Consider the following 18334-nt stretch of genomic DNA (forward strand, 5'->3'; position numbering starts at 1 on the left):
AAATATGGCAATATGGATTATTATGCAACTTAAGAACCTATTATCTGGTTTATTTGAATTAGGATAGGACATAATAAAAAACCATATTCTCTGTACTCACTTAAAACATTTGTACCAGGGGTGGGATGATCCTCAATGAGTTCCACAAAGTTAAGGGGGAAGATCCCAGATCTCTCTCGAAGTTCTCCTCTTGCCCACTCGTCGTTCACATACTCTTTAAGAATAATAATTTCTCCCTCCGAGAAACTTAACTCATCCTTCTGGTCTCCAATATACTCAAATCGAGCAACACATCTTGGGCCTCTGAAGAAAGAAGACCACATTTGTGGGTTAAACTAGAGAGTACTAACTTTCAAAATGCCTTAAAACTTTCATTTAGTCTTTCAATAAATATTTATTCTGTGTTTACTTTGGAACAAGGTATACTAGGCATAGTTTAAAATTTTCCATGAAAAAGAATAAGCTATATTTCTAAAGGATAGTCCTTACTTTTTAGATATGAACCTATTCACTCAGAAAGGCTAAAGTCAAGGTCACAAGTACAGGCAGAATCCCAGATAAGCAGCTGGTGGTTGGTTAATGTTGCACATCTTTTGATCACCTTTTCTTCATGACAGAATCTCCCCAGTCTCCTTGTCTTTGTATCCTTGGGCCACAGTAATCCAGGGCCAAGTCTGAACCCTCTCAGTCATAAATGCACTGAGTTTAGGAGTGTTAACCCTGAGAATCTCAGGGCAAGACATCAAACTTCCATGGCAGAAATGCAATGGGCACCAGCTGGGCAGGGTAGATGCTCAATGTATGCTGAATCAGTGAGTTGTGTGTATAGATGAATGGCCTTCAAAACTAGAAGGTTCGAAGAAAACAGAAACTCGGCTTATTATCTTATAACATTTAATCTTATATCTTACACTGTTGTTTTAAAAATGATTTTTGTATCTCCTTTAAAAAGGCTTCATTTCTGAGAATTAGAACGATCCTTAAATGATCTACAATTTTGACTGAAAATAAGATAAAAAACAGAGATGAAATTGTGCCCCTAGAAGACATGATTGAATCCCAAACCTTTGATTTGAGGCTTTGGAAAGGAAGTTTCAACAGCTATGACTAAGGAGATGCAATTGTCTGAAGAGAAAAGGTGGGTACTCGCTCCAATCAAAGTCTGATTTAAGTCAGGTCAATGGATCAACAGCCATGAAAGCCCACTTTAAATTCAACCTGCTGGCACAGTAAACACTGCTTAAAAATAGGAGAAAAACTGAACCTGAAATAGAATTAAACTATTGTGGCATCAGAAGTTTTCTTATTTGTGATAACCTTTGCATTTATTTTCTAAAGTCCTCAGGGAGCATATCTTCTTATGTCTGACCTATTCAAAGACAGGTTTACAGTCTTCAGCAGGTACTGAATTCTATTAATTTGCTCATTTAACTGGAATATAAAGTTGCATTGTGGCAATGTTTTAAATCACAGAGGAGTTACAGTGATGCAGAAAAGGGTATATTCACGGAAAGGTCTTCAAACATAAAGAAGACCCCTCCAAATTAACTCTTCCTTTACTTTTTTCTAGTTCCTCTCAAAAACAAAACAATACAAAATGCCTAGCAGTTTTTGTAGGGTTCATATTTGTTAGGTTTACTTTTTTGTTCATTAAAAAATATATATATTTATTTACTTGGCTGCACCGGGTCTTAGTTGTGGCACGTGGGATCTTCGTTGAAGCATGTGGGATCTTTAGTTTCGGCATGCAGGGGTCTTTTAGTTGCAGCATGAGGGATCTTCGTTGTGGCATGCGGGACCTTTTAGTTGCAGCATGCGAACTCTTAGTTGCGGAACGTGGGATCTAGTTCCCTGACCAGGGATTGAACCCAAGCCCCCTGCATTGGGAGCACGGAGTCTTAGCTACTGGACCACAAGGGAAGTCCCTCTATCAGGTTTAAATATTTTCTATTGTTGCAGGAAGCGGGGGGACCCCTTCCAGGGCCTGAGAGTGGGCTCTTGTCTAACACTCAGAAATGAATTGTCCGAGGAGACACACGTACTGACAAAGCAAAAGACTTTATTGGGAAGGGGCGCCTGGGTGGAGAGCAGTGGGGTAAGAGACCCCAGAACTGCTCTGCCACATGGCTCGCAGTCTCAGGTTTTATGGTGATGGGGTTAGTTTCCGGGTTGTCTCTTCCTAGTCATCTTGGTTGGCCCATATTTAGCCTGACTCAGGGTCCTTCCTGGTGGTGCGCGCATCTCTCAGCCAAGATGGATTCCAGTGCGAAGGATTCTGGGATTTTGGTAGGACAATATTATGGGCTGGTGTCTCCTCCCTCTTTTCGGCCCCTCCTGAATTCTCCTGGTTAGTAGCAAGTTCCTTATCGGGACCTCCTGTTGTGAGACAACTCGTTTAAGTGGTGGGTGGTTTCGGTCAACGGTTCCCTAACACTATGACAAAAATATTTGAACCTTCTAGAAATCTGTTGGTAGATAAACAGCAGAAGGCCAACACAAAATGCCCTGGATGATGAAACCTCTCTGCTTGGGTGAGGCCAGGCTGTGGGACGCACTGGTATAGACTGTTTGTGCCTGTCTATATGGCCTGTATTGATATGGAGAGTTGCTTCTATCAGCATGTTGCAATTTCACCAGAATTTTTAAACAAGTAGTTTTCCTCATAATTAAAAAGACACATTGAGAATCTGAAAAATCATACATCTGAAGTGTTTAAGCTTATTAATTCTGTATGACATAAATGCTCACATCCTTTGTATCTTGTGCAAAACAACACAAGTAAAACTTACTTAACACAATGAGATGCGACGGATTCCCTTTTCCCATTTCCTCCTGGAACATCAGTCTAGTAAAGACAAAAATCAAGACAACAGCTGTATTCTTTCAGATTTTAATAAGATAAATTTAAGCTAAGTAATTAGCAAATTCATGACTGAAGTTAACCAGTTTAGCTAGGTGTTAAGCCGACGAAATGTACCACAGGTGCTACAAAGGTATGAAATCCAGAATTTGGGTTTTTAAAAGAATGCGTAACTTGTGATGTAGCCTTCCTTGAATAACCAATCAGTCCTCTTATTTGCTGGAATAAGCACATTAATGTCATTCTGCCCCTGACTGAGTATACTCTACCCCTTATCCACTAAGTTGAAAACTTCAGGTGAGGAGGGCTTAGGATAGAAACTAGGCATCAGGCACTACGTAGACACCTATTCAAACTGTTGGTAGAACTCTGCAATACTTTCATGACCCTAAAATAAAATATTTTAACCAAACTTGTGGATTCTCTCCATTTTCATAACTCTGGAACACTTTTTCCCCTTCAAAGTGAGTGGGGAAGGAAGAGAGGACCTAGTACTCAGTGAGCATCTACTAAGAGGTGAGCACTTTATATAATAACTCATCTACAAGGCTCCAGAGAGCTGGGTTGTGATGAAATATTTGACCATAATGCACTATAAGTCTGAAAACTACTTAAGGCTTTGAGGTTTACATTAAATAAATCAGTGCCCTTAATGAATTTCAAAAGTTCGAAGTCTTAAGACAATTTTTTAAACTTGTAGGCTTAAAAATAACACACCAATAATCTGGCAAATTCAGTGTGATTGATTTCAGTGTGGTAATTGTGCTTTTTAAAGTACTGCTACATTGGGCAGAAGAAAAATGAGGAAGAGTGCTAAAACTAACATTACTCTTTAATATTAATTTAGAGAATGTGGTTGGATTTCTCCAAAGAATCAGGGTGTTTATGTACCAGACAATTTTTAAGATACACATTTCGTAATTCAAGAGACTCAACCTCATTCATACTTGAAAAATACAGGTTTTCTGTTATATTTGTTTGCTAAGTTTCTGATGTAATGGAAAATCATTTTCTCCCCCCCACCCCACCAAGCAGTTAATGCTCAACTATTTAAGCCAGGTTTATTGATATGTTCCAGTATCAATAAATTATATTAGAGACTGAGTCATTCTCTTCCTACTGATATAAATGTTCAAGTGGCAGTCTGATTTCATCCCCATGTTTCTCAGCCACCCGGGCTTAGCACTCAGGGTTCTACGTACACAAGTTAGGCTTTGAGGGTGTATAAAATTCGGACACTTTAATATATGTTTCCCAGTCAGATTTGGAATTATTATGTGAAAAATCATTAATGGACCATTACCTCCAATGAAAGTACTTTGGTATTCCCAAATCTATTTTTTTAAAGGTTGAAATAAATGGGAATGGAAAGGATGAAAGAAACCAGTAACAAAATGTACTCCAAAGAAAAGGAGAAGTGTACCATAACCTCAGAGAACAAACATTCCTTCAGGACAATCCAGTATCATTTAATTCTTGTTTGCTGAATGTTGCAAAGAATTAACATATACCCTCAAGTGCTTATCAACCCTCCAAGAATAGCTGATTCACCAGTGGACCCATAGTTTTTCACCTTAGGATTTCAGATAGCATTTAAGCATTAAGTTCTAATACTCCATAATATATTAATAATTAACTAGTATCTAATTGAACAAACCTTTATTTCTGAATTTTTCAAACACCAAATGAATTAACGGAAGAGAACCAGAACCCAAGAATCTAGGCTTCTGGTTATTTTTTTTCCAAACTGTAAATTACAAAGAATTCACTGACTATATGACCAATTTAAACAAGCACAATCTACTTACAATCACTTTGACGTAGGTGGCAGGAAATACACCAGTCTGGTTTCTACATTTCCCTCTGTACCAATCTGTATCTATTTTTTCCAGAAGATAAACAATTTCTCCTGAAGTGAGGTTCAAATCATCAACTTGCTCTGTAACATAAAATAATTATGTTTGATGAATTACCCTGCTTGCAGATCTGATTACAGTAGCATTTAGTTCTGTCCACTGAGGCAGTATGTTCTACTGATTCTGAGAACAGGTTATACTACTCAAGTTGACTTTAAAAATATATTATTTTTTCCTGGATATCGTTGTTATGAGCTTCCTCTTTTAAGATCAAATTAGATATATTTACCAGGCACTGATTGATAGGAAATGGTTTAAACACACACACACACACACACACACACACACACACACACACACACACACACACACACACAAAACATTGTGCTGGCCAAGGATTCTTCCTCTGTCAATATAAACCCTCTGCTGAATACATATTTTAACAATGAAAAGAGTTTTATAGACATGGTATAATATTCATATTATTCTCAACCATGCTTAAAAATCATTTCAATCTCAAAATATTAACTAAGGAAGTCCTACAGCTCTTTTGCAAATAAATTTACTCAGTGAAATAAAAGTCTACCAAGTGGATAAAAAAAGGTTATAAATAAATCAGGAATTTATTTTATTTGTAGCCTTGGATATAAAAGGTACTTAAAAATTGATTACAAAAATTTATATTATTTTTATTTATTTATTTATTTTTGGCTGTGCTGGGTCTTTGTTGCTGCACGCAGGCTTTCTCTAGTTGTGGCTGGGGGGGCTACTCTTTGTTGCAGTGCACGGGCTCTAGGCGCATGGGCTTCAGTAGTTGCAGCACGCGGGCTCAGTAGTTGCGGCACATGGGCCCTAGAGCACATGGGCTTTGGTAGTTGTGGCGCATGGGCTCAGTGTTTGTGGCTCGCAGGCTCTAGAGTGTAGGCTCAGTAGTTGTGGTACATGGGCTTAGTTGCTCCGCGGCATGTGGGATCTACTGGACCAGGGATCGAACCTGTGTCCCCTGCGTTGGCAGGCGGATTCTTAACCACTGTGCCACGAAGGAAGCCCCATTACAGCTCTTTTGCAAATAAATTTACTCAGTGAAATAAAAGTCTACCAAGTGGATAAAAAAAGGTTATAAATAAATCAGGAATTTATTTTATTTGTAGCCTTGGATATAAAAGGTACTTAAAAATTGATTACAAAAATTTATATTATTTTTATTTATTTATTTATTTTTGGCTGTGCTGGGTCTTTGTTGCTGCACGCAGGCTTTCTCTAGTTGTGGCTGGGGGGGCTACTCTTTGTTGCAGTGCACGGGCTCTAGGCGCATGGGCTTCAGTAGTTGCAGCACGCGGGCTCAGTAGTTGCGGCACATGGGCCCTAGAGCACATGGGCTTTGGTAGTTGTGGCGCATGGGCTCAGTGTTTGTGGCTCGCAGCCTCTAGTGGTACATGGGCTTAGTTGCTCCGCGGCATGTGGGATCTACTGGACCAGGGATCGAACCTGTGTCCCCTGCATTGGCAGGCGGATTCTTAACCACTGCGCCACCAGGGAAGTCCCTATTTTTTATTTTTATACTCATTTCATAAGTAATAGCTGAGCTATGTGTGTTGGTTTTACAACCCTTAGGAGAAAAGAACTCCACTTATTAAATTCAAATTAATTTCATTATAACTGGTATTTGGTACCCCATTTTGAAAGAGTTAAAAAGTTTGCAACTGGTAGGCAATTTGCTAATTGTTCATTTGTAAAGGAAACACTCCTCTTCTCTCTCTCATAGGGAGTTTCAAAGGCAAAGCTATTACAGCTAAGCTTTCTGGAATGCCTGGGTACAGCTGACTCTTACTGATGGTGGGGTGATGGATGAGATGACCTCTCCAGTCCAGGGCTCTGCTGGTGCAGAAAATGAGAAGGATGTTCTTGAGAGGTTAACCTGGGGAGGATGCCTGATCCCAGATCCTAAGGTTCTACCACTTTATTACTTATGTCCTTACCTGCCAGAAAATCATGAAGAACGACAGCATGAGGGGCACCACTGTCAACAGGCTTCTGAGCGTGGCTTGGATCCTTAGGGGGAAAACAGAGCGGTGAATGGAGTGTGCAGGATGGACGCTGGATTTATTATTCACTCTGAGACCATTTTATTTTTCCTCATTAGGGTCCTCTTGACACAATTACATTATGAGTACAAGATGCAAACCACACAGTTGAGCCAGACAAGGGAATCACTACCAAGTTGAAAAGGCATGTGTCCTTGCCAGAGGAAAACAGAAATAACTCTCAATTATAATATCCCTCAGCATTTTTTAAAGCAAGAGAGTAAAACAAAAGCAAATTACTTAACTTTTTTTTTTTTTTTTAAAGCAGTACCTATTCTATCCTGAAATAGTGGTTTTTGACCTCTTTACCTTTCAAGGGTCACTTTTCCCATAAACTGTGATCAGGACTAAACCTTAAGAACAGAGCCTTAAAAGCAGTCTCTTCATTAAGATGGGAAAAGAAGGAAGTTCTGCAATTTACGTTCTTGTCTTTTGTAATGAAAAGAGCTAATGACTTCCACAAAAGTATAATTCACAAAAAGTAAAATCCATTGCGTTTATTACCACTTAACTGAATGCTTTCTCTAATTTGAAAGCCAACCCTACCTCCCATGCCTGGCCTGGATTTCCTATTTAATCTGAATGGTTTATTCACCAGTAATTCTAAGTAAATTAGCAAAGAGAATTCAATATTCTCTACCCATCTAACCAACTGCTTAGACTGGCCAGAGGAGAAGCTGTATTTGAAGAGTGACCATTTCTTATTGACAGGCAGCTGTTATTCTTAGTTTCTTTACATGAAGAGACAGGCTTATCCACGTCATTATCATCATCAAATCTGACTGAAGGATATTCTTTGAAATTATAACTTAAAATTCTTCAACACTGGCAAACCTGTGGAATAAATGAAGGCAAATTTTTGTGCCCTTTCTTTTCCCTTCTTCAATGGCCCCTGTCCCCTCAGGGCTCGCCCCTCCCCGGTCATGATGCTCAGCAGGGATCGAGGTCCACTCTTTCCACTTCTGCCCTGCCGCACCTTTGCTCGCCTCTTTTCTGAATCAGTCAAAACGCACCTGCACAGGCACGCTGCCTTCTCTCATGTCAGCTGAATGGTAATAGAGGAATAGCTAATGGCAGCTCAGTGTATTAGTTTACCAAAGCAACATTGACATTTTCTTAGAGGATGCTCAGTGCTTTTCCCTAAATAAATGGGCATGATGGGAATTTCAGGGATTGTGGAAAGGAGCTGTGAGATATTTTAAGCCTAGAGGGCTTTAAAAGTTATTATTTACACAATTTATTACATGTGTGTATGTGTGGTTTTCATTTTTTCTGATTTACATCTGTGGAAAAAGGAATGACTGCTCACTAAGTGCTGTTAGGCTAGATGGCTTTCCATCTGCTGGAAAAAGTAAAGTCAGAGGCCTACCCCACACCAAACACAAACATGAATCTCCAGCTGGACCAAGATCTAAACACAAGCCTGAGAAGGTAGAAGAGGTGGGATGGCAACCTGGGCCTCCCAGTTTCCCTTCTCTGCCTTCCATGCATGGCTACCCCTGGAATGCTGCTCATCACCTTGGCCTGGCAGATGAAGGGCGAGAGGCACAGGTGAACTGGGCTGGCCACAGGGGTCTGTACAACTCAGACCATACCATTAGGGTGGCTATCTGGGAGGAAAATCCAACATATTTCAAAGCTGTTTCTAGTATGACAGTATGACTATAATGGTTAATACTAATGGGTAAAAAGAATAGCTAATATCAGGACTTCCCTGGCGGTCCAGTGGTTAGGGCTCCGCACTTCCACTGCAGGAGGCACGGGTTCTATCCCTGGTCGGGGAACTAAGATCTCATATGCCGTGCAGTGCCGCCAAAAAAAAAAAAAAAAAAAAAAAGAAAAGCTGATATTCACTGTTCACCCACTATGCACTACTCACTGTGTTAAACACCTTATATGCATTAATTAGCTCATTTAATTTTTTAAGCACCTTTGAGATATAATTCATATACCACAAAATTCACCCATTTAAAGTGTACCTAGGTTTCGTATATTTACAGAACTGTGCGACCATCACCACAATCTAACTTTAGAACATTTTTATCACTCCCTCAAGAAGCCTCCCACCCATCAGCAGTCTCTCCCCCACTCACCCTCCCCCCAGCCCTGGGCAACCACTAATCTACCTTCTGGATTTACCAATTCTGGACTTAATATAAATGGAATCATATTGATAAATCAATTGTATAATCAACTCTGTGAGGAATTATCTACATATTATTTCACATATTAAAAAAATGAAGTTCAGAGAGGTCAAATCACCGCCTCAGGTGGTGGGAGGGAAACTGAAACCCGCGTCTGTGCTGAGAACCAAGTCAGGTGACAATCCCCCCGCTTCCCAGCTCTGACAGCCCAGCCTCAACTGATAATGTGCAGTGCCTTCTGTTGACTAAGGTAGGGGCAAGCATAACACATTTTTAGAAATATTTACCTTAAAACTAGGCTTTCAAATAGGTAAGTTTTATTTTTCTAAAAAAAATGTCCTGTAAGCCATGACCCAGAGCCTAAGAGAGGCTCCACTTTAGTGTCACCAGCTGTCAGCCCTCAGCGGCCACCTCTCTGCCAGTCTGTGGCACAAGCCTGAGTATGATAATGTTTCAAGTGGACAAAACTGTGGGCTTCTATAAAAGGACAACTGGTAATTTTTTCAGCTTCTATTTTCATCAAGGGGAGCTTTTTGACAGTACAACTCCCATGGTTACCCATCAGTGTGCTCTGAGAGAGGAAGAAGAGTGGTGACAGATGTTAGTTAATGCTGCATCAAAACAGAGAGAAAATGAGTTAACAGAAGAACCCTCCCCGTGTGGACCAAAGTCAGAAATCTCAGTATCCCAGCTGCAACTAGCGTAAGACATAGTTTTGCTGCTCTCCGAAATTCAAATTTTTAGTTTCTTAGCAAACCTCAAATGATAAGCTGCCTTCTAAGAAGAATTGGACGAGATTATGAAAACTAGGCTGAATGACAAACGAAGTACTCTACTTGGTTTAAATGACAGATGGGTCTCATTTTTCATGTTTGCTACATTATCTAATAGATAGTGAAAATTTAACTGGATACCTTGAGAAGTTTTTTAAAAGTATAACTCTAGGGCTTCCCTGGTGGCGCAGTGGTTAAGAATCTGCCTACCACTGCAGGGGACATGGGTTTGAGCCCTGGTCCGGGAAGATCCCACATGCCACGGAGCAACTAGGTCCGTGCGCCACAGCTACTGAGCCTGCGCTCTAGAGCCCGCAAGCCACAACTACTGAGCCTGCACTCTAGAGCCTGCGAGCCACAGCTGCTGAAGCCCCCAAGCCTAGAGCCCGTGCTCTGCAACAAGAGAAGCCACCGCAGTGAGAAGCCCGCGCACCCCAATGAAGAGCAGCCCCTGCTCGCTGCAACTAGAGAAGGCCCACGCGCAGCAATGAAGACAAATAAATAAAATAAAAATATATAACTCTATAAAGTGTCCAATGGCATTTTTCTTGCTGAACTAACGACCTTCAATAATCATTATATAGGCGCTCCCACTGCTCGGGGATGGGCGTGTGGGGCGGGCAGATGGGAGCGGTGATGGAGGACGCGGGCCGGGAGGGCGAAGTCTCAGATTCCCGGGCGAGATCTGGGGTCGTGCAGCAGGCTGGGTGTGGAGAGGCTTCCAGGGGAGGCGTGGGGTCGGGCCGCCTCGGGCTGGGGTGTGAGCGGACCAGGAGGGGCCGAGTTGGGTGGGGGGTGGCAACCCTCGGAGGATCCAGTTTGCCAAAGGGCGCAGGTTGACGTTTGGCGTGGGGAAGCCTTGGGAAGCGGCCCCGCGCCGCGGGTCGGGGTTGGGGTAAATGGTAGCGGGGCGGTGTGGGTGTGTGTGTGCGCGCGTGCACGGGCGTGTGCAGAAACCACCTTCTTCCCCCTTGGAGAAACTTTAGGGACGGAAGAGTAGATAAGCTTTGGGTCAACGAGACGAAGGAGTAGGTGAACTGTGGGATGACCTGGGCGGGAAGGACAGGTAAGCTTTGGGGTGCAGTTTGGTGGGGGCTGAATTTAGGGGACAGTCGCTTAGAAGGTCAGGGCCCTGACCTCGGAATAGGGTTTGGGGGAACTGGGGAGCTGGTTAAAGACCTAGATCTTAGGTTACAAAAAATTAGGACTTGGGATTTGGCGATGGGAAGGGGTACGTGGGGCAGGTCTGGGATAACTGGGCGTCAGAGCGGTCCGTGTCTCCCGGCGGGGCTCGGGTATGCAGGCAGAGGTCTGAGGACAGTGGGAGAGTTGGGGTGGGGTGGGGTCAGGAGCCCCCCCGAAGTTCAGAGGGCTCCTGGCGGGTGAGCCAGCCCCTCTCGGGTTCTTTGGGCCCCTCCAGCTCGGTAGCGCAGCGGGCAAGGCAGGTGCCGTGGCCCTGACCGAAGGGGTGGGTGATGAGGTGACCGTCCTTCTCGCGGTGCGTGCCTGCCTTCCGGTGCTGGCTCTCGCCTGGGCCTCAACACACACTGCCGAGGGCGCTGACCCACTGCCCCAGCCGTCAGGGACCCCGCCACCGACACAGCCCAGAGGAGCCATGGCGGTCACCGACAGCATCGGAGGGGAGGCCCCAGGAGCCGAGACCCCCAGCCTGAGACACAGAGGTCAGGCTGCACAGCCAGAGCCTGGCGTGGGGCTCCCAGCAACGCCGCCGCCTCCAGACACCCCCCAGGAGCCCCCAGTACTGCGGCTGAAATTTGTCAACGATTCAGAGCAGGTGGCCAGGGCCTGGCCCCATGACACCATCGGCTTGCTGAAAAGGACCCCATTTCCTGGCCGGGAACAGCACGTGTGACTCATCTACCAAGGGCAACTGTTGGGAGACGATACCCAGACCCTGGGCAGCCGTCACCTCCCTCCTAACTGCGTTCTCCGTTGCCAAGTGCCCACTCGGGAGGGTCTCCCACACCCACCTGCCCACTGGGCTCAGAGCCAGGCCCCTCCGGGCTGGCAGCAGGCAGCCCACTGCTGCTCTGGGACGGCCAGATCCAGTACCGGCCCTTCGTTCCCCGGACCGCCACTCTGGGTCTGGCCGGCTTCACCCTGCTCCACAGTCTCCCGGCCTTTGCCATGTTCCGCCCGTCTTGCCTCCACGGGCTCTTGGCAGTGTGGCTGGCCCCTCCGGACCTTGCTCCCCACGGCACGGTGGGAGCTGCTGTCTGCCCGGGCCTGCCTCTGCGGCCTGCCTCTTCCCGCTACCCTGGAGCCCAGCCCTGCGCCGCAGAGCGCTCCCGGGGCCAGCGGAGGCCCCTCCCTGTGACCTTCGTGGCTCTGGGCCATCCCCCGGGGCAGCTGGCCCTCTGCACCCACTAACCGTCCGCTCCTCCGGGTCAGACAGCTGCTGTTGCTGCCCTGGTGCTGGGCAGAGCCGGGCCACGGCCCTGGGCCCTTCTTAGTGTCCTGCCTGAGAATCCAGCCTCCTCTAGTCCCTGACAGCTCCTTGGGCTGATTTAGGGACTCCAGGACTGTGAAGGGCTGGAGAAGGGGAGCTGGGAGGGGTGAAGGGGGTTCTCTGGAACATGCGCAGATTAAATAACTGTGAAGTTTAAAAAAAAAAAAAAAAATCATTGTATTCTCCCAGGCTCGACAAATTGTTAGGCCTAAATTGTGACTTCAGGTTGTTGGAACATCTCATTTCATTATTTTTATGGGCTATAAAGCAGAGAAATGAGATTTATATTAAGCTTAAATCTTAAAGGGAAGTATTTTTTAATGTCAGGCTTAGCATTTATAGGGCCGCCTTTAAAATAATTATCCATTCTGTTAGAAAACTAATCTCTAGTACTTTGGTAAACATGTTTACATTATTTCAAAAATAAACAGCTCTCACAGTTGAAAATTAATGACTGAGTGTCCTGGTTGCTGTAAGTCAGCACCATGCAAGGAAGGCAAAACACATGGTAGTCACTCTGTATCAAAGTGATTAGTATGGCAGCGGCAAGTCTCTTAGAAGTAATTTATTCTTAAAATGGAAAAAAATGCTACTGTAATTTTTTACTCTGGTGAAAATAAACGTGCTAATAAAAACCTGAGAATGAGCTATAATTAATAGTTCTATGAAATGTGCTGCCACGTGTGATATGAAGGCGGTACAATACTAATTCCTCACGTTCGGCCTGCTTCTGAGATGTTCATCAAGTGGGGTGATGATCTTCATGTGAGACCGGTGAACTCTGCCAGCGTCGGCCCCCTTCCGGCACTCCAAGTAATTACCTTCCGCCTGCTTCAGTATCACAAGGACGTCCCCACGCTGGAAGGTACGATATCACTCTCTGAAGCAATTATTATTTAATAAAACATTATTACTTTTTCCACATTTTAATCTTTGGAGCCTAAAGCATTTAATAACGTGTAAAACAGTAACAGAGGCCAGAGATTTTTTTTTTTACATTAGTCAGTAAAGAAAGAGCTCTACTTTACCTTACAAGAAAGTTCTCCAGGGTTTTGCGGGACAATGTCTTCATTGGCAATTCCGTGAGGCACAGACAGCTTAAACATAAACCAATAAAAGGATCATTCACGATCAAATAACCTCGTCCTAAGCGGCTGATCAGGTGGGGATTTGGCACGTGCGCCTGCAGTGTAACCTCCCGCAGCTAAGCTCTGCACTCGGCTTCCTCAAGCTCGGGATCCAGTTGGTGGCGCTGCCATTTCTCAGGACGCTCAGAGTCCTCGGGGGCCTGGAGCTGAGCCCACAGGACCTCGGCAGCTGAAGGTGGCCTAAAGTTCCCTTAACAACCACATCCAGGAACTTCTGCTCTACAGGACAAGGTCCACCAAGTCCCCAGGGCGTCGGAAGGGTAAATATTCAGCACCTGACCTCACGGCCTTTAGTTCAGGGGCGGCTGATAGGGGACTGGTGCCTCCCCTGCTTGGACTGGCCGCTTCCATCCGCCTTCAATCTCACCTGCCCCTGCAGTCGCTCTGGTACAAGCATCTACTTAAACCCATCTCACTGCCTGACCTCAGTCATTCCTGGTCCACTCAGCCCTGTCTGATCTTAGAATGGCTTTTACTCTGGCCAGAGAACCCTGTTCCCTGCCTTGGTAAATTCTGGCTGATGAGCACGGGTCGGAGGGCCTGTGCAACATAAAAGGCGTAGCCAGGACATGGGATCGCACAAGCTCGCTTCCAACAAGGAAAGGGAGGCTGCGCTCGGGAGCAAAGATGTAGAGTATGAGGGTGTGGCCCTGGGAGGCTGCGGCGGGTCATGCTGCGACCCAGCATCTCTGTCAGAGCCCCAGGGTGCCCAAGGTACCCAGGTTACCCTGGTTAGCAATTTCATGGTGGGGCGGCCACAGGAACAATGAGGGATTTAAGGAATTATTTCGTAGAGACACACTAATACACCATCATTTTGAATTTATTAATTTCTTTGAGTTGTTCAAATGCTTTGTTGACATTATACCGCTATGCTAAGACCTATAAGCAAAATCTCATTCCCCCAAATGAGGCTCTTGACACGGAACAGCCAATGCAAGCAGAGGCTTTACAGTTAGTAATACTATTTTCTGTTTCTTTTTTGGCTGCACAGCATGGCTTGCGGGATCTTAGTTCCCCGACCAGGGATCGGACCAGTGCCCCCTGCAGTGGAAGCGCGGAGTCCCAACCACAGGACCGCCGAGGAAGCCCCACTAACACTACTTTCTTAGTATGGCCTAATGGTAAAGAGCATGGGCTCAGAGACACTCAGTCTGTGTTCGAATCTTGGCTCTACCATTACTGGATATGTGACCCTGGACAGGCTACTTAATCTCTCTGAGTCTTCATCTGTATAATAGAGATAATAATAGTATCTACTTCACAGGGTTGGTGTGAGGAATAAATGAGTTATTTATATATAAAGTGCTTCGAAGAATGCCTGGCTTATAAGTATTCAACACATCAGCTACTGCTTTTATTTATAATTATTTTTAAGTATCCTATCCCAAAGTACACACCTGGGTTTTAGCAATTAAAATTTTATCAGTTTAAATGAATATGAATATATATGAATATCCTACCTCCTTCTTATCTGTCTACACCCTTCCCTTAGGAAGAGGAAAAAAATCCTAAATTGATTAAAGTGAAAACAATTTCCAGCTCAATGATGGAAATGTAGAACAATATGAAACGAATAATTGCTGTTCTTGTTAAGACCTACTGTTGTACAATTGTTTTAAAAAGTGCCAACACTCCTGCTCTCCTTATCATTTTAATTTGTTCTAGATTTCATCAGGTTAACCTGATCAAAATAGAGCACATCAACTCTGAAGACAAAAGCTTAAGGTCATATGATGAGAAAAATATTCAAAGAGAACAAAATTAATATCTCCACTATCTCAATTATTGATGAAAACTTCTAACTGGTAACTATTAAATGGACCACGATAATCAGGTTTACAAAAGTGGAAAATGAGGGAAAAACCATCCATTTTAATAAGAACTTTCTACTTCAAATTTTACTCCGTGGGCAAGGTAGCTATAAGATATAAACTATATCAAGATATGAATATAATATCTGGCAGAGATACTCCCATCAGTGTAACCTACTGGGTCAGGTTTTTCAGAGTTTCTGTTTGGTCAAGCCAGGCATCAGGTTGCGATCCTTGTCTGCCCTGCTTCCTTTTCCTATATTTCTCCTAATAATGAAACCCTGCTTTAAAAGACCTAGGTTTTAACATGGCCTACTTGTCTAAAGCACTCAGTGTCAAGGGGCAATTCCACAGTTGTCTCATCATCTTTTTCTAAGGAATAAGGATCTTACATATACTTTAGGACAAACCTCTTGACCACAAACATTTTTAAAAGCTAAATTTACCATGTATTTCCTGTAGAGAGGGTGTCCTGGTTTGGGGCGAGGGGGCAGCACCGGATCTTGATTTTTAAGGACTTGACTCTTGGCTTTTGAGAGTCCAGATGCCAGGTTACTTGGTTTTTTCTGAAGATCCATGTCAGAAGAAGACCGATTAAAAGGCAGTTTTTTATCTGCTGCTCTGGTTGCAGGAAGTTTTGGGGGAGGTGGTCTCTCAGGGGCCCCCTTGGGAGGAGGCTGTCGAGCTAGTATGACTTTTCCATTCACAGGTCTGAAAGTCAATGTGGTAGCTGTGAGTCAGTGTTTGATCGATAGTAGGTTCTGTTTTGTCCTTTCTTACACACACACACACACACACACAGCGTTCTGCTAGTGTAAATACCATTCACTGAAACATGCAGGCTATGCTATTTTTTAGCAAATGACTGCTGCATTAAACATTATATTATTTGAAGAAATGCCATGATGTTCCAGCTTCCTCTTATCTTGCACTACAGATTCATTAGTTCAAGACAAACAAGCATTTACTATCATGAGTTCTGTAAGGCCCCATTTGCTCTTAAACACACCATGACTGTTTCAGAAAACTAAGCACTTTCTACCAAAGTCTGAGATGAAAAGCTTATAATAAGATATCAGGTATATGTGATGGAGTCTTGTACCTGATTAGAAAAGGTATGTCAAACTCCCCTAATATTCATGTTATAGGAATTATTATTAAAAGACTAATTTAGATTAATATAAAGAAAGCTAGTTCTGAAAATGGGACAGGACAATTAGTACTTTGAAAGCCTTTCCTTAATCCCTATGATAAAAATAATTTCCAACATAGTAATGTCTTTTGATAACATCACAGTTTTTTGTCTAAATAGCCCTGGAACTCAGGAGGGCTGGTCACCTCTAAGCCCACGAGGCCTGTCTCCCTTTGGACATGCCAAAATCCAGGCTGGTTTCTGGGAACAGGGAGAGAGAGAGCGAGTGTGTGTATGTGTATGAGTGTGTGTATGTACGTATGCGTGTGTATACGCGTGTGTGTGTTCCAGAAGTGGAGTTGTTTTAGGTTCAGAAAGGAGTCTTGTTCATTTGTTTGAGGAAAAGTAACAGATATCCATGTTTGTGCTCTGTGAGTTTTTGGATTGCGTTAAAAAAGGAGCAGAGACTCCTACACCTGCTGTCAGAAGCAGACTGTGGGCTAGTGGCCTGGGTGAATTTGTGAGTTAAATGTATCTCTAAAAGAAGATCGAAGGCCAGCAACACTCAGTTTTCGTGATAGAAAAGAGAGTCCAGTCTCGCAGTCATTAGTTTTTCTCTAACTGACTTTTTAGAAGTTTTCCCATGCTTACTTACCTCGGTGGCAACCTTGGGGGTCCTCGCACAGAACCTCCTGACTGACCAGCATGGTCAGATTCCTGCAAGTATCAGAGAATGATTTTTAGTTAACATGAATCTGAAACAAGGGCTTTTCAAGAGGAATTATGGACAACTGTTTGGCTGGATCTATAAAGTGGAAATGTAGCTGAGTTACAGAAAGGAGATTAAAAGAGTTTTTTGGTCTTAAGCAATATTAACTCATTTCTAATTCCTACCTACATTGTCCATGTCACAATGCAAGTGAAAACACAGAAGAAGAGGCTGGGCAGGGAAGGGGGGTGTCCTGCTACTGTGGACAGCAGCCCAACCAACTGCACTGCATGGTTACACATCCAGCATGTTCTGAGGAATTAAGGATGCTGTCTAAATCATGTTGGGTTACACAGCAATTTAAGCAGACACTGTAGGGAATTTTTTTAAAATATGGCATTTATTTATCCCATGACAACATTTAAGATATGCAGTGCTCCTAAGTTTAAACACCTAGTAAGTCAGGTGGTGATCAGTTCGTTTTGCTTAGAACAGGCTTAGAACAGGCAGATCTCTCATACTGGATGGTTTCCACATTGTGTGGTGGGTTTTGAACTGGAAGGAGGTGGAACACAACAGAAACTTAAGGGGTGGCCTAAAAGGAAGGCATGTGAGGAAGAACAGAAAAGGCCTGAGAAAGCAGAGAGCTTAGCTTGTACCACTACAGCAAAAGGGTTGGATGTGCTGAGAAGAATTGTGTAGGAAAAAGCAAAGGGGGGTAGTGTGAAAAACAAAAGATAGGGAGAGTTGGAATGTTTTGGCCTGAAAGTAGATGAGAGAAATTGGAAGTATGGGGATCAACAGGAAGATTTCTTCAGAAGAGGTTCAAACTGTGCTAATTAAATAGGTTTTCCGAGCATGTTATGGTCCAGGGATTGGGAAATGAGTATAATACATGGAAAACATTTTCAGATATTCTGTTGAATGAGAAGTCAAAGGATCTTAAAGCCAAGACTTCTGTTTTTTAGGGAAAAGTCTTCACTAAATCCTTCTAATTCTGATTGAGTCTCTTTTTTTCACCTTTCCTACTTTCTAAGCCCTCACCACTGACCTCCAGGAAATAATATTTCTCCAAGACCACCTGAGAGGGAAAAATGCCAGCTCTTTAAAATTATACTGTCTTTTTTTTTTTTAATTTATTTATCTTATTTATTTATTTATTTTTGGCTGCGCTGGGTATTCGCTGCTGCGCATGGGCTTTCTCTAGTTGTGGCGAGCGGGGGCTACTCTTCGTTGCGGTGCGCGGTCTTCCCATCGCAGTGGCTTCTCTTGTTGCGGAACACGGGCTCTAGGCGCACGGGCTCTAGGTGCGCGGGCTCAGAAGTTGTGGCTCGTGGGTTCTAG

The 18334-nt window shown here is 43.7% G+C and overlaps 2 protein-coding genes across 11 annotated transcripts in view; one reads left to right on the plus strand and one right to left on the minus strand.

The window, feature by feature from the left end:
- The window catches only part of SH3D19 (SH3 domain containing 19), a 174658-nt gene that overhangs the window by 9206 nt on the left and 147118 nt on the right, over positions 1-18334 (minus strand). For 9 of the 10 annotated variants that reach the window (XM_024126708.2, XM_028491757.1, XM_024126711.3 and 6 more), the window contains 8 exons: positions 16937-16998; positions 15596-15860; positions 13216-13284; positions 12905-13045; positions 6696-6768; positions 4669-4799; positions 2790-2845; positions 101-303 (listed from right to left, as the gene is read on the minus strand). In XM_024126708.2, coding sequence (XP_023982476.1) covers positions 101-303; positions 2790-2845; positions 4669-4799; positions 6696-6768; positions 12905-13045; positions 13216-13284; positions 15596-15860; positions 16937-16998 — 1000 coding nt within the window. Of the gene's footprint in view, positions 1-100; positions 304-607; positions 847-2789; positions 2846-4668; positions 4800-6695; positions 6769-12904; positions 13046-13215; positions 13285-15595; positions 15861-16936; positions 16999-18334 lie in introns of those variants that run through there. The other variant, XM_028491763.2, reaches the window with a different exon arrangement.
- On the plus strand, positions 8128-12108 carry LOC102990594 (transmembrane and ubiquitin-like domain-containing protein 1). The gene is given in 4 exon segments (XM_055085772.1): positions 8128-8231; positions 10302-10500; positions 11039-11687; positions 11690-12108. Coding segments are annotated over 4 exon segments (1371 nt in total).

Source organism: Physeter macrocephalus, chromosome 7, assembly GCF_002837175.3.
Source record: "Physeter macrocephalus isolate SW-GA chromosome 7, ASM283717v5, whole genome shotgun sequence".
Classification (NCBI taxonomy): domain Eukaryota; kingdom Metazoa; phylum Chordata; class Mammalia; order Artiodactyla; family Physeteridae; genus Physeter; species Physeter macrocephalus.